This window comes from Notolepis coatsorum (assembly GCF_963971535.1).
Source record: "Notolepis coatsorum genome assembly, chromosome: 1".
Taxonomy (NCBI): Eukaryota; Metazoa; Chordata; class Actinopteri; order Aulopiformes; family Paralepididae; genus Notolepis; species Notolepis coatsorum.
In genome coordinates, this window is record NC_140165.1 from 151,897,985 (window position 1) to 151,919,419 (window position 21,435).

The 21,435-nt window shown below is 43.6% G+C and overlaps 1 protein-coding gene across 1 annotated transcript; it reads left to right on the top strand.

The window, feature by feature from the left end:
• Positions 1–1,182: 1,182 nt before the first annotated feature.
• On the top strand, positions 1,183–13,974 carry adra1aa (adrenoceptor alpha 1Aa; the record flags this gene model as incomplete). The annotated part of the gene is made up of 2 exons (XM_084314628.1): positions 1,183–2,062; positions 13,448–13,974. The coding sequence occupies 2 exons, from the start codon at positions 1,183–1,185 to the stop codon at positions 13,972–13,974; spliced, it is 1,407 nt and encodes a 468-aa protein (XP_084170754.1).
• Positions 13,975–21,435: the final 7,461 nt, after the last annotated feature.

Sequence of the window (21,435 nt, forward strand, 5' to 3'; positions counted from 1 at the left end):
CCTCGGTATGCTGCATTGTTCACTGTTCAGTTCTCTCACTGTCCCCTTCATGCCATCTGCTTAATGCTGTGGTGTTTCCCTGCCAACTCAGTGACACGGTCCAGCTGTCAGTCCTCCTGGCCATAGCTGGAATCTGACGCTGTGTCCAATCGATAGGTACAGCTAGATGATCATGAGGCTATAGTCACATTGATCTGCCAGAAGGGGAGACTGTCAGAAGCACTGTCTCTCTTTCCACACGCGGTCTTGATAGAAAGGTGATGGATGTGAGCCAGGTGAGTGATTCTGCAGCGTCGGAAGACTACGTGAAAGAGATGCTGCAAAGATAAATCTAGAGCGAAAGTGAAAGCTATGTCATTCTATTCTCTTATCTTTTTCAGCTGCTGAAGCAGACTTTACTCAATGTAAATTGTAACTGTTGTGATATCTATTTTTTACAGGTGCCACACAGTACCTGGACCCAGCTTAAAACAAGCGGAAACTAACCTCTTCTTCAGAGGGACCCTGGGATTGGCAGCATCGCACATCTACCTCTGCCTATCCAGCCAAAGGAATTTTGCTCTTCTGTCCTCTGGAATGGACTGGGTGATATTCTTGACCACAGCCCACATGGATCCATGTGACTTTTTTGATCATGCCATTACAGTGGCCATTTTATGGAAACGCTTCAACACCTTATACATCCAGCCCAACCTCCAACTGTGTTCCAGATCTAAAAGAAATGTCTGTACTGTAGATGCAAAGCACCTCTTGTCTCAGTAACAAAGTACTGATACTGCGTATCACTACTTGACTTCAAGATTTTTTGTCTCTCCCATCGGCACAAAAACGAGTGGCTACGATATCATTACCTGATGTCAGCTAAATAGCTGTCCTGTCCTCTGCATACATCATGTTTATGTCCCTGTGCATCTGCATTTGTCCTGTAGTTTTCTTTTCCCCAATGCATTGTCGTCGTTATGGCTCATTAGACAGAGGCCCCATCAGTCAAATAATGTGTTGAAGAGTCAGACTTAATGTGATCATTAGTCTAATGGTTTTGAGGAAAGTGCTCTGATGTCCTTGTTCTCTCTGAGTGGACTTGAATAGGTATAGACTGTCTGTCCGCCTCCTCTGCTGTGTCGGACAGTGTAGCACATCAGGACTGTGTGAGAGCAAATGATTCTTGTTGATGAGTACAATATGACCCCAGAGCCTCCAACTCAAGACTGCACCAACTGCAGCCAGGTGTTAGTCCCAGAGCTCAACGTGGTCAAGGCTGTGGTGCTGGGCCTGGTGCTTGGCATCTTCATCTTGTTCGGAGTCGTGGGAAACATCCTGGTCATCCTCTCAGTGGTGTGCCACAGACACTTGCGGTCAGTCACATACTATTTCATAGTTAACTTGGCAGTGGCTGACCTCCTTCTAATCTGTGCCGTGCTGCCCTTTTCGGCCATCATGGAGATACTGGGTCGCTGGGTTTTTGGGAGGCCCTTCTGTAATGTGTGGGCGGCCGTCGACGTGTTGTGCTGCACAGCCTCCATCATGAGCCTCTGTGTCATCTCTGTGGACCGCTACATAGGGGTCAGCTACCCTCTGCGCTACCCGACCATCGTGACGGAGCACAGGGCACTGTTGGCCGTGGTGCTGCTGTGGGTGCTGTCCGTCATCATATCCATCGGCCCTCTGTTTGGGTGGAAGGAGGCGGCTCCGGAGGACGAGACGATCTGTAAGATCACGGAGGAGCCGGGCTATGCCATCTTCTCCGCCGTGGGCTCCTTCTACCTCCCCCTGGCGATCATTCTGGTAATGTACTGCCGGGTGTACGTGGTGGCTCGCAGGGAGAGCCGGGGACTCAGGGAGGGTCACAAGACGGAGAGGACTGCCTCAGAGTCTGTGACACTCAGGATCCACAGAGGAAACACCATCGTCTCAGAGGAAGAGGCTCTGCAAAGCCAAAGCACACACTTTGCCCTGCGGCTGCTCAAGTTCTCGCGTGAAAAGAAGGCTGCCAAGACCCTGGGCATCGTGGTCGGCTGTTTTGTTCTCTGTTGGCTGCCCTTCTTCCTGGTGCTTCCTATTGGTGAGTGTCCTGCTCATGTCCTAATTTTTGTTATGTGTTTGTCATCCTGTTATATATGTGCGTCCCCCAAAATTATATTCTAAATCTTGAATCTAATGTGAATCTAATGAAATGAAAAACAAAAGAAGTCAAGTGATGTAGACAGACGCCAGAGCTAAAACAAAAAGATCAAGTAATATTAGACAATTGCCAGAGCTTAACGGGAATTTTCAGTTTCATTAAATCCATAAGAATATACGCTGATGCGCGGCTGGGTGGCGCAGCGGACATTGCGCTCGTCACCAACGCAAGAGACACCGGGTTCGAATCCGGCTGTCGGCGTTGCCTCCGGCTTGGGCCGGCCGTCATACTAACTCAATTGGCAGAGTTAGCGGGTGGGAAGTCGAAGGGTGGTAGTCTGGTCGTTGTGAACAGTGACTCCTACAGGTCGGTTGGGGCACCTGCACAGCAAAGTCAGGAAAATGGCGGGGGCAGTGTGAGCCTCCTACACGTTACTCCTTGCCAAAAATGAGAGTCCGCGCTGGCAGGTGAAAAGATGTGACAGGCTGCCTCCACATGTATCGGAGGGGACATGTGATGCAAGGCTTCTATCCTCCCTACAACCGGCCAGTGGGGGGCATATGTGAGCAACGATCAGGACAGGGGAGGGAGAATTGGCACGAGAGGTAAATTGGGATGGGGAGAAAAATCACAGAAAAAATTAGGAGAAAAAGTAGATAAAAAAAAAAGAATCTACGCTGATGTGCATCCTAATGTCATTGTCTCTACATCTTATACGTGGAAGTGGTGGCGTAACTGGTACAGAACACGTTTGCTTGGCTCAACGTCTCAATTTATGGCGGCTAGGTGGTGTAGTGGGCTCGCCACCAACGCAGGAGACGCTGGGTTCGAGCCCAGCTCTCGGCGTTGCTACCAGCTTGGCTGGTCGCTCATACTAACACAATTGGCAGTGTTAGGGGTGGGAGAGCTGGTGGGTGGGTCCTGGTCGTTGTAAACAGCGACTCCTACAGTTCGGTCGGGGCGCCTGCACAGCGTGGGAGGGATCTGGAGGGAGGTAGTGTGACCTTCCACACGTTACACTCTCCCAGTGAGAGTCTGCGCTGCCAGGCTGCCTGCCGGCTGGCTGCACATGTGTTGGAGGAAAGTATGTGATAGTCTCCGGCCTCCCGGACCAACAGTAGGGGGGGGGGTGCGCAACAACCAGGAAGGGGGTTGGGAATTGGCATAATGACTAACAGTGGGATGGGAGAGAAATCGGAAAAAAGGAGGGGGAAAAAGATTTCAAAAAAAATATAAACATTTCAATTTATTCCCTGATATTTTCAAAGGGGAGGAACAAAAACATTTAAAAGCTCATTTACATCCTCATAAATCATTTTGTAGGCACTTCCATTGATTCCCACCAGCCACCAACTTAGAATGGCCAGAATCCTAAGTAGGCTACTGGTGATTCTAATACTTTGATAATATTAATTTAATTGCTTTCCAGGGAAGCACAAAAGCGGTTAAAACAATTCCAATGAGCCTCAGTGCTAGCAGGTAGCAGTAGTTAAAAGTGTATAAACCGCCCTTACAGGGGCTGCCGTGAAGCTGACAACCTGATCAGCAGTTTCAAACACACCCTTCAACCAAGTGTCATGAATACTGTCCATGTGACCAACCACCCGCCCCTTCTGTCTGTCACTTAGCCAGACAGCTACCACGATGCCGTCACAGAAGGAGTGATGGATATGACGTCCTCTCACCGCTGTCAAGGCTGGTGCCTTGTTGTTGTTTTTCTTGTTTTTCTTCCTGTTCAAGGACAACCATGTTCTCCTTTGTGGGGTTTTAGATGACGGGGCTCGGAGAGAAATCACAGTGTGCTGACGCGGCGCTCACTGTACATTAGTGTGAATGTGGGGATAAAATACAAATCACGTACTTTTGAAAAGCAGCAGAGCCCTCGCAGGCCCCTCAGGCCTGGTATTTATTACATGCTCTTATTGCTCATAAATATATAGCTGCTCCGATGAAGCAGAGCCTTCCCCGATTGTTAACCTTCTCCCTTGGCATGAGTCTCTCTCGCTTTCTCACCCTCTGTCTCACTCTCTTTCTTTCTCACTCACTCTCTCTTTCTCTTTCTCTTTCTCTCTCTCTCTCTCTCTCTCTCTCTCTCTCTCTCTCTCTCTCTCTCTCTCTCAGGAAAGTCACGTTTCAAGGCTGGCATGACATTGTACTATGGACTGTTAGGGTTAGATTACCAGACCGTCTGGGTTTGTTGTGTTACTGTGATTGTAATTTCTGTTTGTTTTGGTTTATTAGAGTAATAGACTTTATTTCAAAGGACCAAAGGGGGGGAAATGAAAACACTGTGGTAATTTGATCAGGTCATAAAGGTAAGGAGGGCTAGCCTCTGTGTGTATCTATCTTGACTCTCCTTGACATTTAAGTGGTCCTTTACCGTAACAGAGTGAAGAAGTGCACATCAAGTCGTTTACTGATAAGTACGTGTATTGCTACTGGTAAAGCACCATACATTAGCTACTTCTATAGTTTGATCAGAAATGGGTCTGTGGATCTGTGGCAGTAGTCAATAACATTTCATTTTTCATCATTCTGGCAGGGCTAGCTGTATGTGGCGATGATTGCAAGGTTGATGCAGAAGAAAAGTGTTCTTTTCATCCCTCTAGTCATTTCCATCACTTTCATGGATTTGTCTTGTGTCATGTACGAAGGTCTAAGGACCACACAGAATAATGACTGGAGCTGGCTGCACATGAGCAAAAGCAGCCTCTCTCAGTAAATGCTTTCAAAACAATGTCCCAGGTAGGTAAAAAAGACACAACACAAGACGTTTTTCAAATAGTAAATTATGTATTTAAATGGAGGTAGGGATTTAAACCTCCTCCATGGTGCACAGGGGAAAAGGTAGGGGAGGACAAACAAGACATAAATATAATACAAACAAACACTAACCACACAACCACCTGCCACGTGGTTGGCAATCTGGGAACAAAGAAAACCCCACTCTAACCATGTAGCTCACAGTGTAGGATGAATCTAAAATGGCCAACAATATACATACCCCACACAGGGTTTGGTCCACGCAGGCAGCACATAATCAATAGTCCATACACAGTGGCAATTGGTATAAACTAGCACAATGATAATCCCACACAATAGTGGCAAGCAGAGGCAACCTCACTCCACTTGGTCACTGGCAAAATGACACAGTGAGGCGCGCCGACGTGTGTGTCCTGTCAGCTACTTGTCCACCCGTCCCTCTCGAAGTGATTGCCCTCAGCTGTCACTCATTAGGCAATTAGCACTCTTCAGTGTAGGGACGGGCAGCACCTGACAGGAAGAGAAGAAGAGACAGCATCAGCTCTCATGTTCACACACACACACACATACAAAACATAACATAACACTAATTATACTAATCTGATGTTCACATGGTCTTCCAAATACAGTAATAATGATAATGACCAACCCACGTACGTCACACCTCCCCCCATAAGAGCGAACCCGCAGGGTTAGCAAAACATTATCACATATTATTAACCAACATCAGATTAGCACTAACAGAACAAAAATAAATAGAAATCACCCTCCATACAGGCCACATGCCCCTATTTTGGGTCCACACGGTCAACCACCACATCACCCAATACCAGATGCATCAGCCGCCGGACGTGGCTGGCACATTCCTCATACCGAGGCCATGACGGTATACTGTAGTCAACCATACGCGAATTGCTCAATGGTGTTTGCACTCCCAACATCAACACCGTGCGTCCTGTAAGGCACATTAGGACACAACACAGCATGTGAAACAACAGTCCTGTCACATCTCAACTCCGACGAGACGCGGGCAGGACTTTTCATTAGCCTATTCACATGACACCAGCGTGTCCTCCTCCGCCGCCCGAGCGTATGCAACATATACTTAGTGGCAGACACCTTTCCTTTTACCACATAAGGTCCTGAGAACCGGGCAGTGAGCACCGTACTAGGTGTGGGCGGCACAATAAACACCTCATCCCCCGCCTCAAAATGCTGCGCCACCGCCAATTTGCAAAACTCACCACTGACAGTCACCCAACGCTAGACCTTGGTCTCGCTTCCGCTCCTGTGCCCTAGGGACAGCACAAATAGAAGGGACATTGGGGTGATTATCAATCAATGCATCACACAATAAGTTAGTAAATGGAGTGTCTCCAACCTCCAACACAGGGACGACCTTACCCCCAGCGATATCATTCCCCATGACGAAATCCACGCCCTTTACGGGAAAACATGGGCGAACCGCGACCGGAAAACAACCTGTGACCAGTGCAGACTGTACATGCACCTTATGCAACGGCACGCGCACACACCCCATGTCAATACCTCTCACCAATTCACTCGACCGACAGGAGTCCACATCCAATGGTAATACATCAGCCAGGATGAACGATTGAGAGGCTCCTGTATCACGAAGTATTCTCACCCGTTGGTAGTCCCCAACTTTACCCGACAGGGACACATAACCATCAAACAAAAAGGGCTCAAAAGAGCTATGCTGGTCAGGACATGACACCGTACCAATCAACCCCACCCCTTTCGGTTCCTGGGCTGACTCCCCGGTCTCCTGTCGATCCCTTAGCACATGACAGTCCCTCATAAAATGCCCTTCTTTCTTACAATAATGACACACAAAGGTGGCCTTTTCAGACGGCGGTGAGCGTGGTCGGAATGCTCGCTCGTCACCCAAGGCCTTTCGAGACGGCGGTGAGCGAGGTCGGAATGCTCGCCCGTCACCTCCCTGATACGGCGACTCAGAAGGAGAGAACGCGCCCCCTCCTACATACACATCACTTCGCACAGCAATATTTTTGTGGATCAATGCGAAGTCGTCACACAAAACTGCAGCTTCCTGGAGGGTAGAAACCTTTCGCTCCTCTAAATACACTATCATGCGTTCGGGCACACATTTTTTAAATTGTTCAATGAGGACTAACTCGCTCAAAGCTTCGACACCATCCACATTACATGCTTCACACCAACGAGTAAACATCGTCCGTTGTTCACGGGAAAATGCCACATGTGTTTGAGAGGGAGCTTTACTTAGGGTGCGGTTACACCTTTCGTTTCATTTTCGTATCATTGTCATATGCGTTTCGCCGCGACGTCGTGCGCCTCGAGTCACACTTTCGTTTTTTTTTCGTTTTTGTCACCCGAGCACACTGATGTAGTACACTGCCAAAGCAGTAGGTGGCAGTAGGTGGCAAACATGAAGGCAATTTCAACCAATCAGAACTTGAATGTGCCAATACACTTCATGGAAGCTCCAGCAAAGAAAATGTCAATAAGGCAGGCGCCTATGCCGCGCCACCATCTTGCCTATTTACTCAATGCAGCAATTCTTTTTCAGCAAAGCCTAATAAAAGTGCAATAAACAAAACGGATACATTCACTGTGTGTTCTCCCTGTCATTTGTTGATGAAACAAAACTAACATCAACACAAGTGACTACCAAGAGCGGATAGTTTAGTCTAAAAAACGATCGGTAGCATTGTTAGCTGCATGCTAACGTCAATGGAATTTGCCATTATAACAGTATAGCATTGTGGCTAGAAGCTAACATTAGCTCACGCTACTTAGCCAGCACCAAACTGATGATATCGGGAGCTATCAGTGGTTAGATAACATTAGAGACAACGCTGTGTGTATTAAACAAAGGTGAATAGATGACTGGGCCATTTTGTTTAATGCTTGTTAAGTTGAAAGAGGAGCTTTGAGCTAACAGGGTTTGATAGCTAACACTAGCTCATGTTATCCAGTGGCAGTGCCAATCGGTAATGCTAGCAGAATGAATGGATGTAAACTTTCTTTAACATATTGCATATGGGTACAATACAATACGGCTCAATACAAACAATTGTTAAGGGAATGCAGACTGTTGTAGCTTGGACTGGGGTCCTTATAACAATAACTTGACAAAACATAGTAGCTGCAGCTATTTGGTTTGGGACAGCTCTCTGTCACCGGAAGGGCACGCAGATGGTATCTACTGCGCATGGGCGTTTTCGCAACAACGGCTCATGCAGACTACACGCTGTTGTCTGCGCGTTTTTTAGCGTTTCTCCAAAACGCAAACACAATTTTGCGTTTCAGCCGTATCCACAAAAAAACGCCAAAAACCGCATTTCTGTGTAATAGGGACATGAAACCTATTCAAAAATGTATAAAAAAACACCACAAATACACTAGTCTAACCATGGCCTTAGTGCCCTAAATCGTTGCCTATACGCTTCCGGCACCAGTTCATATACGCGCAAGACAGCACTCTTCACTTTCTCATATACCACGCTGTCCTCATTCGATAATGACTGGCATGCCTCCTGAGCCCTACCCGTGAGTCTATATCGCAATAATAGTGCCCACTGGTCCTTTGGCCACTGCAAAGCCCACGCTATTTGCTCAAAAGTAGAAAAATATGATTCCACCTCAGACTCCCGAAAAAGGGGAACCACAGAAATATGCTGCCCAATATTAAAAGTGCCCTGGTAACCTTCAGATGAGGGAGAGGAAGAGCCACCACTCTCCAACTCCATCCTCCTTATCGTCACCTGGAGCACTCTGTCCTTCTCTCTCTCTCTCTCCTCCCTGTCTCTCTCTTCCTTTCTCTCTTCCTTCCTCTCCTCCCTGTCTCTCTCTTCCCTTCTCTCTTCCTTCCTCCTCCCTGTCTCTCTCTTCCTTTCTCTCCTCCCTGTCTCGTATAGCCGCTCTCTCCTCCATCTGGAGACGGGCAAAACGTGCACGTGATTTAAAAGTGGGAGAAGAAACAGAGGCACGTGTTGAGTGTACAGAGCTATCACTGTCATTCTCCTCCCCCTTGGCAATGCCACCTCTCCGTTTCCGCACCGCACCTGCGTTTTGATCCAAACCACCAGTGGCCTCACCAGTCTTATCAGCCACCTCATCGCGCGCGGCGTTCACAGAGCCATCCTCCTGGGCTATGGGCAAACTAAATATATTTTTGTCCACCAACCCAGCCAGCACGATTGCTTTTAACTCCTCTTTACTTTTCGAACTCTGGACAGTAATGCCATAATGTTTGGCGACACTACACAAATCTATCTTTGTGCAGACATCAATTTGATCCCTCGTAGGATCTGTCAAAAAGAAATCCAACGTAAAAGCCGTCCCAGCCATAGCCCTTGCAGAAATAACCTACGTATAATTACCCTGTGCTCCCATAGCAACCCGCGTTACCAGCAAACGAAATAACGTATATTGTTTATAATAATAATAAACTAATAACAGGTACCAGGAAATAGCCACTCACCTACTCCACAATATCCGTGCGTAACACATTTAATCGCCACATTCCGCAGTATACCATTCAACCAACCTGATTTAATGCCCACATCTACCATTCATGAAAACAATAAACGTTGGTCTAACCATCTAACTAGGATCACCTACGTCACTCTAGCATACCCCAGCTAAACTACTCCCCTGGCGGGATGAGGTCTACACATATCTTCAGTCGCTTACCGATTTCATTGCGCGCTCCACCGGAATTACGACGCGTGCCCCCCACCCGCTAACCAAGTAGGCGATCCCCCTGTTACCTATGTGGCAGAAAAAACAGATTAGTTCAAGAGCATCACATACAACAATGATTTACATCAATCAAACTGTGTAGCACGGACAATGGAAACACACTAACTTACCAATGAGAAAACGCTATCTTATTTTACCTGACATGCTCCAATCGACAAGTCACCATGTTATATAACCAACAAGGAACCATACAATTGCGCAAACTAACAAGCCCCCATGTCATGTACGAAGGTCTAAGGACCACACAGAATAATGACTGGAGCTGGCTGCACATGAGCAAAAGCAGCCTCTCTCAGTAAATGCTTTCAAAACAATGTCCCAGGTAGGTAAAAAAGACACAACACAAGACGTTTTTCAAATAGTAAATTATGTATTTAAATGGAGGTAGGGATTTAAACCTCCTCCATGGTGCACAGGGGGAAAGGTAGGGGAGGACAAACAAGACATACATATAATACAAACAAACACTAACCACACAACCACCTGCCATGTGGTTGGCAATCTGGGAACAAAGAAAACCCCACTCTAACCATGTAGCTCACAGTGTAGGATTAATCTAAAATGGCCAACAATATACATACCCCACACAGGGTTTGGTCCACGCAGGCAGCACATAATCAATAGTCCATACACAGTGGCAATTGGTATAAACTAGCACAATGATAATCCCACACAATAGTGGCAAGCAGAGGCAACCTCACTCCAAAATGACACAGTGAGGCGCGCCGACGTGTGTGTCCTGTCAGCTACTTGTCCACCCGTCCCTCTCGAAGTGATTGCCCTCAGCTGTCACTCATTAGGCAATCAGCACTCTTCAGTGTAGGGACGGGCAGCACCTGACAGGAAGAGAAGAAGAGACAGCATCAGCTCTCATGTTCACACACACACACATACAAAACATAACATAACACTAATTATACTAATCTGATGTTCACATGGTCTTCCAAATACAGTAATAATGATAATGACCAACCCACGTACATCACATCTTGTAATACATTTTTATAACCAACCTGCATTCAAAGCTTTTCCTTTTCTATAATCTCAAAAACTGAAAGAACAGAGTGTGTGAATTGTTTCTTCTGGTACAGCAGGGGACAAAATGGATGAGATGGAGCCACAGCAGAGACACAAAATAATTGACCTATTTCGGGCCTCTTTTCTTGATCTTCCAATTACAACTGTTGCTTCCCTCGTTTGTCCGAAAGTTATGATTGGAGGTCAAGAAAAGAGGGCGGCGTTTCAAATTCCACCTCCTCTTCTTAACCCTCTCTACATCATTCTATCATCTTTCAAAATCCCAGGTTAAACACTCCAACCCTATGAAGCATTTCACAAGAGAGCTTCCTTCAATCTATCCTTGAGGATAGATCCTCAGTTTCACAGTAACACATCTCCATTAATCATTTGTATCATTGCCAGTGCAAGGACTCCCCCACCTGATACAGGGACAACCGGTCCTGCATGTAATGTGCATGTTAAACCATTTCCTCTGCTGCCTCATTAATGGTCCTACGCACTTGCGTGCACACACACACACACACACACACACACACACACACACACACACACACACACACACACACACACGCACATTAGGACCTCCACTCATCAAAAGCAGCACGATGTATGAAGGCACGATTAACCTATCAACCTACGACGTACATTGGAATGGAACTCGTAAAGATCAATTAAAGGGGAACTACACCCAATTTAAGAATCCATACATGTTATGCCTATGGTCTAAGACAGTCCAATCTTAGTGATAACAAACTCTCCCTAATCCAAAAACTAGAGTGCTAAAACTCAAACTTGTGATGTCATCAAGTATAAAGTCTGGAACTGCTCCAAAGACAATGAATTGGAAGAGATGGTAAAGGTGACACTGAGAGCACCCAGGGGGATGTTCTGTGTATACAGATACATTTCCTGTCTCCCATTCATTGTCTATAGAGCAGCTCCAGACTTTATACCTGATGACATCACAAGTTTGATTCTTACTTCTCTGGGTTCTGGCTTTATGAGAGAGTAGCTTACTGTATGTTCACACATATTGATTGAACTTTCCTAGGCCATGGAAATAACATTTGAATTCTTAATGCAGGTGATGTTCCCCTTTAAACTGAATCACTATGGGGGGTGATGACAGATGGTGCATTCCTTTATTTTTTTTAGATATGTTTTTATGGCATTTTCAGCTTTATTGTGGATATATGACAGTCAGAGAGGAAATTGGGTGAAGAGATGGGGGAAGACATACAACACAAGTCCTGGGCCCGACTCGAACCCAGGACGTTTGCGAGTACGCTGCAAACGCAGCTACGTGGTGCGCCACCGTGCCGCCCAGATGGTGCATTCCTCAGTGGGAGCTGATCATGTCAGAGTTTCACATTTAATCCCCATTAATCCTGTGTAAGAGATCCACACCATCTGCATTACCCCACATTCGTACTCTAGGCACTTTTCAGCCTGAAATTCAGGACAGTCATTCCACTCAGTCACAGTGGTGTCACCAGACCCATTTTAGAGGGGGCTCAAGTCTCCATTTAAATATATTTTTGCCAGAATAAAAAGGGTGTTTGCCCCATTAGCTAACTTCGGTGGCATCTATCAAACAAAACTAGGAATCCATAGGTACTGTAAGCATGTCATGCTACCTTGTCGGGAAGGGGGCTAAGTAAATAATGCTCCAAAGTTAGGCTACATTTCGGCAAGGGAAAGAATTGCAGGGCCATTTTCAACGGGGTCCCTTGATCTGTCACCTCAAGATATCTGAATGAAAATGGGTTCTATGAAGTCTCCCCTTAACAGACATGGCCAATTTATGATAATCCCATGCAGTTTTTGGGCAAAACCACACAGTTTTTGCATGTAGTACTGTACAAATGTGTTATTCTTGCCTATTTTATAAATGGTGTATTTGAATATTTCTGCATACTGTGGTCTCTAAGCAGTATTGGAATTACATATGTTGGGTATGACTGGGAAGCTGAGCCCAACTGTATTCATGTGTGATGATGTTAGTCCCCATAGTGGCCATTTCAGTGAGACCTTTTCTTTTTGTCCCTTTCTTTACTTGACCTCACTGTATAAAACAGCCTATTGTGACCTCTAGGATAATCACAGCCTTGACAACCAAAAACTAGAGAGCAGGGCCATTCAGAGGATGTATGGCATTCCTAGGTATATTGAAAATAAGAGGGGATTCTGAGCCATTTTTAGAACATAAGGGGAATAGAACATGCCAAGCAAATGTCGAAAAATGCACAAATCTCTAGATGTTTAAATCACACCATTACTTTTTCTAATGTGTTGGTGGGATATTGGGATATTTTGGAGCAATTTTTGACCATGTTTATACATTTTCAAGTGGTCAAATTTTTTTAAGATTGGCACCACATCTATCTATCATCATATAATGTCCCATGCCTCTATACACTCTTTTTGTATAGATGATTTTAATAATGGGAACCACCTTGGAAAAAGGCTTATGAGCTTTAATTTTGAATCATTTTAGCAAAAAAATTATTTTGCTTACAGTCCCAGTACCTCACCCACTCTCATGTTTATGTTAAATAATGATGAAAAGAATAGCCTAACTTGCCCCCAGACCTAGAGGGAGCTTATATCACCCTGCTCAGTTATATCAGTTTTGTGATATTGTATGCCATCCACAGAAACCAGGAACTTTGTTTTCCAAGTCTTAGATTTAGTTGTCATCTGTGTTATTGAATCACTGTGAATCACTTGAGTATCAATCATCTGTTTTGTCTCTGTCCCACGTCTACACAGCCTCCCTGTTTCCAGCCTATAGGCCTTCTGAAACAGTTTTCAAGATCACATTCTGGCTGGGCTATTTCAACAGCTGCATCAACCCCATCATCTACCCACTGTCCAGCCTGGAGTTCAAGAAGGCTTTCCAGAGTTTACTAAGAGTGCGCTGTCTGAGAGTCACCCCTAAACCTCCTCATCACCTGAGTCAGGGTCAGATGCATGTCCTGGGCTCAGAGAGCAGAGCGGATCCCTCCCACCTAAGCACCTCCTCCTCGTGTGCCCTGTCCCGGACCCCTTCCTCCAGGGACGGAGGAGAGTGGAGGGGGCTTTCGGGAAGCTCCGAGACTGGACCACAGGCAACAGAGACCGGAAGGGCCAAAGTGGCCAAACTCTGCAGTAAGAGCCTCCTAAAGACCTGCTGTTGCATCCACGTCGAACGGACTCCTTCCCACCAATCGCACTATGTCCGGCCCCCTCCATCCAGAAGCCTTCCCACCATTAAAATCCACCAGCTATCCCTGTGTGAAAACGGAGAGCCCGTATAACCACTGTATTCCCCCATCCGTCAGACATGATCCACCCACAAGGTCCTGGGCTATTTATAGGAAACAGAGGGAACAGCATATTGCATTTCTTTGCCCTGTTGAGGAACAGTTGAACCAGCAAAGGTTTGTGAGATCGGTAGTATTTTGTAAATTTTCTAACATCTCTTCTCACTGGACTTACATATTACATGTCATTGGACATAGCTGGAATAAGTTTGCCACAAGCAAAGCCCTTTGGTTTAGTTTTAATTTATATCATAACAATGAAAACAAAATTGGTGGCGTACTGTATACTACTGAGAGAGATTTCATTGGAGGTAATGTAACAGATTGATATGTGTGATCAAATGTTTTTTTTTATAGAGAATGCTAAGGTTTGTGGAGCGATTCCCGGAGACAGACCAAAATATTTGTTGTGTTTACACATTTTGTACTGCAGAAGAATATTATAAATTAATAATCAATCATATAAATAAGTACTGTTTCTTGTATACTGCATGATTTCATCAGATGTTACGAAATTGGTTCTCATTCTCCCATGGTCTTTACATTTCGCCCCAAACAGTTTACCTCTTGTGAGAATTTAGAACGTGATACTGCCATGGCTGCCACCCACTCTCCCAGTCTGAGGACACAATCAATGGCCGCTGCAAATTTAAAGACTATGAGATATTTTCAGCATGGGAGTCATGAGGGCATTTGAGGAATCATTCTATATTTTGTCTTTCTTTCTTTCTTTCCTTCTTTCTTTCTTTCTTTCTTTCTTTCTTTCTTTCTTTCTTTCTTTCTTTCTTTCTTTCTTTCTTTCTTTCTTTCTTTCTTTCTTTCTTTCTTTCTTTCTTTCTTTCTTTTGGTAGATTAAATGAATATGTGGCCCCTTGAAAAGCCTGCAACCTTCCCTCCAGTTAATTTGCTATGTATTAATACACTGTATTCCTGTGGAATTCAAAGTGACATTGTGGTTTCTGACCTCAATCAAGCCTCTTAAATCCACCATTTAGAGATGACAAGGCCCATCACACTGGGCTCTCAGACTTTCTTCTTTCAGACAGCATTCCTAGTTTCAGAGTAATTTCCGTCCACATGTATAGTAGCCTACTCTTACATACAAGTGCACAAGAAGAAATATCTTTTGTGTTTCTTAGTGTGGCTAAGGATGAAAATATGGTGTCTTTGTTTAAGATAAGGAAAGAAGGGACAACAGCACGAGGTCTGCATATAATGTTGATTGATCTTCTAGAGGTTTTTTTCTGTTAGCGTCACCATGTTCTCCATCAGTGTGTTTGACCGAGAAGGGTTAGATGCCGCTGGCAAAGTTCCATCTATCTTGAACACGACCAGGAAGTGGAATGGACAGCCTGTCCTAAGGGGGGGGGGGGTCAAAAATACTACAGGCAGCCGAGTGTGTTTGCTGTCCCTTGACCAAAAACACCTCTGTGCGGATGTCATCAGGAGGCTACCAGCTACAGTCGTCAAACCATAGATGGTGTTGATGACAATGCCCTCACCCCTTGTCTCTCTCTGTCTGTCTATATTCCTCTCTATCTATCTCACTGTCCCAGCTACAGACAGAAATGACAGATTAGAGCATTTTTTGGTTACTATGATGGGAGTGCCTGACAAATATGTACCATAATATTACCATTGGTGTAATGGTTTAAATTGGATTATACCATAGTATTATTTAAGTGCAAAAGTGGTACCATGGTGATATAGGACTTTTACCATGGCAGTACCATGGTAACTTATTTGTACAATGGCCAGTAAAATGGTAAAACTGAAATTCCCATTATTAAACTATTGTAATGATGGTTTTCTATGGATGATAACATGGATGATTATTTGATATAAGGAAGGAATACTTCATTCACATAATTATAATGATTATAATAATATTATAATAATCAGGAGACACTTTCTAAAGTTCAACATGATGTTTATTACAGGTATGGATCCATACAAGGTATGCAAAAGCAATAGGCAAAAGAGAATTGACGTGAAGAAGTAGAAGTAGTGACACGTGACATATGGTGGTGTCTTATATACCCTCACAAAAAAAGAAACAGCAGATGTACACAATTACATTTGGGAACACATCTTAACCTGGTGTTTATCCTTCCATGACATACAAGATAACAATACCAAATGTTTCCTACAATAACATCCTTTGGGTTCAAACTAATGTAAACGTACATACTGTAAGTACCTATGTCCCTGTCTCTTATATATCGATCGTTCATTATATGTGAACTAACAGATCATTGACCTATTGCGTGCGACGGTGTTCACTATTGTCAAATTACATACAAGATATATTCAGAAATACACTAGATGCATGAAAGAGACAAAGATACTATAGAAATGATCAGGGATATGATATAGATAGTATATGATATTGTCAGATATGTAGAATGCACCTATTCACAACTACCATGATACTTTTTTGTACAACCATTGAACAACCTTTGGATTCTAATGAGGTTATGTCATCCTGGATGTAATTCACTTGATGGAAGTAGCTTAGATCCAGTGTTGAATTGATGCACATGATAGCATTGTGCTGAAAAGAGCCAGATTAAGCATATTGCTATCGCAGAGGCTGCAGTCAAAATTATGGGGATTGTGGTCAGAACAATAGCTTTGGTCTTTTTTTAAATACATTTTCTTTTACTCATGGTGCTCAAACTCGGTTTCCTCACGATACATTTTTCCCAGTTGTGTTTTCATTTTCAAAAAGCCATCATGAGTCAGTGAATTAGTTGACCTGATGTTCTCTACTCTCCAGTGTAATCAGTTCATCATTCCGGGCTCTAATTGGACAACTATTTGAAATACCACGGCCACCGGGTATCACTCCAGATAATCAGAAAATCAGAAAACCTTTGTCCGACGGTCACATAACTGAGGCATATAGTAGTTGTGTTCCTGTGGGGGAGCCCTCTGAGAGTCTGTAGCTGCTCTCACAACATGAAATGTCTCCACCTAGTGTGTGGCTGCCTTTCTGCATTCACCTTGACTTCACCTCAGATTACGTAATTACTGGACAATCACTACATCCTGTGAGTCACAGGGTGGACATTAGATGGCCTAGTCACTTAGTAATTAAATATTTGATCACATTTCGATCACAGCCCTGTTAACACTGTAACATATGTAGTTTACAAAAAGACTACTGATCAAGACTACTCAAATAATTTAGTTTAATTTCTATTATTTTAATCCATTGAGGTCAACAGAGATGGGATTGAAAACTATAATTCCCCAAATCCTGGTAGCCTACAAAACATACAAGTTAATTGTATAACTATTTGGGAGAGAGGGCAACAACAGTGCTCAATGTTAAAACTGATACCTCCCCAACTGCATTTCACTTCACATACTAGCTTGGCACAGAAACCAACACTTGACAACGCAATGAGAAGGACATCATTCAATAATAATAATAATAATAATAATAATAATAATAATAATAATAATAATAATAATAATAATAATAATAATAATAATAATAATAATAATAATAATAATAATAATAATAATAATAATAATAATAATAATAATAATAATAATAATAATAATAATATAATAATAATAATAATAATAATAATAATAATAATAATAATAATAATCTTTATTTGTATAGCACCTTTTATACAGAAACTGCAGCTCAAAGTGCTTCACAACAGAAAAAAGACAAGGATTACTGTTCAACAGTTCAAAGTCGTCTTTACCTTCTCTGTTTGGTATCCACAGTTTAAAACTTGACAGTATTCCCTCCTGTTAGATACCCACTTTGACCGTTCGAAACTCCCACCCAGGGAAAACCTCCCTCTCAGGGCGCAGTCCCCTCTCTCAGGGGGCAGTTCTAGGCCTACACAATACAGCATTATAAGTCTGGTCAGATGAAAACGGAGCATTTCAGCTAGTGCTGTATAGCTAACAACCTGTGGTGGTTTGTTGTACATTGGTAGAACTTTAAGTTTGGTGTCAATAACAATGGATGAGAAAAAAGGGTAAGAGAAGGAGAATTGGATACTTATTGAATTCCATTCACAACATTTAAGAGGACTTTGAGGCGGTGCTAGACTAAGAACCATATGACCAATAATAAAATATGGACACACACCATCATCAGCTCACTGTCATGCATTTCACACAGCAGCACTTTTCATCAGGGTTATAATTCTTTAAATAACCTTCATAGATGCATGACTCCTTACACTGTTAGCATATGTGCTCATGCCTTTCGGTCTCTTGGGTTGTCCCACATCCCACCAAACTGCCTTTTGATGGCACTGTGAAAGAAAGTTTGTAAGCTTGCCTTGCAGTGCCCTCAAGAATTCTTGGCAGCCTACATTAGGTAAATGTAAACACAATATTGTATTGTTGTGTATCAGCTTGATCTTACACTAAACATATGAGAGAAAGCAGACCTTTAATTTAATTTAAAAAAACATGCACGTCACAATCATCAGCGCCCTGAGAAATTATTTTGAACAAAATCTTCTATCCTGATATGATATAAACTTCATCCGAGTCGTTGGGGAACTCTTACGTGGTGATTCTTTAAACAATTTGGTCTTTCCTGTGAACAAAGCAGACACCAATGCCCCTCCATACATTTGAATGGGTCTTAATGGGATTTTAGGTACATAGGTAGGTATTTTATACAGTGGATTCTCCATCAGAATGCTCAAACACAGTATTTATGTAGTTGTCTTCTTTCAAAGGTCACATTTTAGTCAGAATATATTAAAAACTAATTCTAAATAATTTCTTGGCGTGCTAATGATAGTGACATTTACATTTAGTCATTTAGCGGACACTTTTATCCAAAGCGACTTGTACAGACTAGTTCTGTACAACAAGTCAGCAGGAAGGGTACAACTCTGGTAGATATGGGTTAGTAAGATTGGTCGTCAAACAGTGTCAAACTTCAGTGCTACAGTAATTGAGTGCATAGTAGTATAGCCATATTAGCATAGTATGTAGTAGTATAGACAAGGTAGATTCCTTAGTAGCAAACTGCATAATAGTAAAAGACAGTACGAAGGTTAGTTGTTTTTCTTTTTTTTTCATATTGATTGAAGAAGTGTATTTTCAGTCGATGGTCGTTGGTTGGGTTTTGGCTGTCCTGACTGTGGTGGGAAGTTCATTCCACCATTGTGGAGTGAGGAGTGGGTCTCAGCCTCAGGCGGCCAGAAGATGCAGAGTGTAAAGATCAAGTTTTTCAAGTTTCAAGTTTCTTTAATAGTTGTCATACAGAAGTACAGAATACTTTCATACAAAATGCTTCTTACTGTTACGCTCCAGAGACTGTGCTAGACAAGATAGTATCAAATAACATAGTATAGCATGTAAATTAGAAGTAGAAAATGAGGTCACAGTGTTCAGTATAGACATATGTACAATGTTCGATGCAGAGTAGACGTAACTGAGTTACCATATAATATACAATACTATGCAGTGTACTAATGTACAATACTATATAGTGCAGTGGTTCTCAAACTGTGGTACGCGTACCACTAGTGGTACTTGGTGGTACTGCTGGTGGTACTTGAAAACATTTACAAAAAAGCCAGGCCAGTGTTTCTGGTTGCGGCGGCGCGATAGTTAGATAACCTAAGTGGGGAACAACCAGGAGATCACTGTGACAGAGAGTAATGCAGTCTAAACAGTCATAAATCTTTAATTCAACTTCAGCCCTGATCATAACCATTTATTTTTTGATTTTTTGTAATGTCAGATAAAAAATGAAGTACTCCCACTTTTCTGAAAATAATTGGTGTTAAATCTGACATTACAAAAAATCCATCAAAATCTGTGTTGCTGCTAATCATTGACACATGCCTAGCCTGTAATAATCCCTCCTGCTACATCACTGTGATGTACTGTCCTGCTACATCACTGTCCTGCTACATCACTGTGATGTACTGTCCTGCTACATCACTGTCCTGCTACATCACTGTGATGTACTGTCCTGCTACATCACTGTCCTGCTACATCACTGTGATGCTACATCACTGTCCTGCTACATCACTGTGATGCACTGTCCTGCTACATCACTGTGATGCTACTTCACTGTCCTGCTACATCACTGTCCTGCTACATCACTGTGATCCACTGTCCTGCTACTGTTGCATCACTGTCCTGCACAGTACAGGACACAAAATGATTTAACTGCCTCTCAGATTTTGCCTAGTTCCGAGCTGAGGGCTTTTTCAACCTGTAACTTGCTCTTGTCAGAGACCAGCAGGGCCGAGTCATCCGCAAACAGGAACAAGCCGCAGTCACAAGCTGACGACATGTCATTTGCATAAATTAGGAACAGCAGCGGTCCTAGTATGCTTCCTTGTGGAACACCACAGCTCACTGTGAGGGGGGGGGATAGGGCACCGTTTACCTCCACCATCTGTTCTCTCCCCTCCAGGTAGGATTGTAACGCGTCAATAAGTGACAAGAGGACTCGCAGGTTGAATGTTGAGGCAGAGGAACGCTTCAATAGTGACAAGAGAACCAGCGTTGTTGATGCGAGCCCAGGCGGAGGCGCGCTTCAGGTGACAAGAGAACCAGAAGAAGGAAACTGGTTTTGTTTGGAGAACGCTGTGATCAAAAGGAAGGAATCGATCAACCACGGTGTTGGAAGGAAGGATTCCCGAGGACATCAATGGAACGTTCATGAGTAAAAGTTATCAATGAACTACGGAAGATGGCGGCACGGATAAACAGAAGGACAAGGACAAGCACAAGGACAAGAGAAAGGAGGAGAAGGTGAAGTCCCTTGACGGCAAGATTAAGAAGGAAGAGAATGGCTTTGGCAGTTCTCCACGTGTGAATATAAAGTCTGAGCATGAAGAAGACCTCTACCACTCTCCTAAACACCAGAAGTCTCTGAAGAGGGAGTGAGATGATGTGACAGGAATCGACTTCAAACCTAAGAAAATCAAGACCAAAAACGACAAGAAGGTCAAGAAAAGTGAACAGGATGAAGAAGAGGACATCAAGCCCAAGAAGACTAAGAACAAGAAAGGAGTAGTGGTGGACGGAACAGACAAGTCTGGAAGATCTCAGAGCAGAGACAACTCTGGAAGATCTAAGAGCAAAGACAAGTTTGGAAGATCTCAGAGCAGAGACAACTCTGGAAGATCTAAGTGCAAGGAAAAGACTGGCATATCTAAGAGCACAGAGAAGGCACCTCTTCAAGAGCTAAGCAAAAAAGATGGCCATGTCTGGTACATACTCCATTACAGGGTGTATCATAAAAGAAAGAAAGAGAATACGACATGAGTGGTGTTTGATTCGCATCATCATTCCAAGGCACCACCATGGCAAACTCTGGAGTGAGGTGGATTGTGGATTCTCAAACCCCCCCCTTTCAGCCCACTTTGGTAGGGTAAGGGAGAGGCTGACCAGGAGTAAGCAAAGGTCTTGACTTTGAGAAAAGGAAACACAAACACAAGA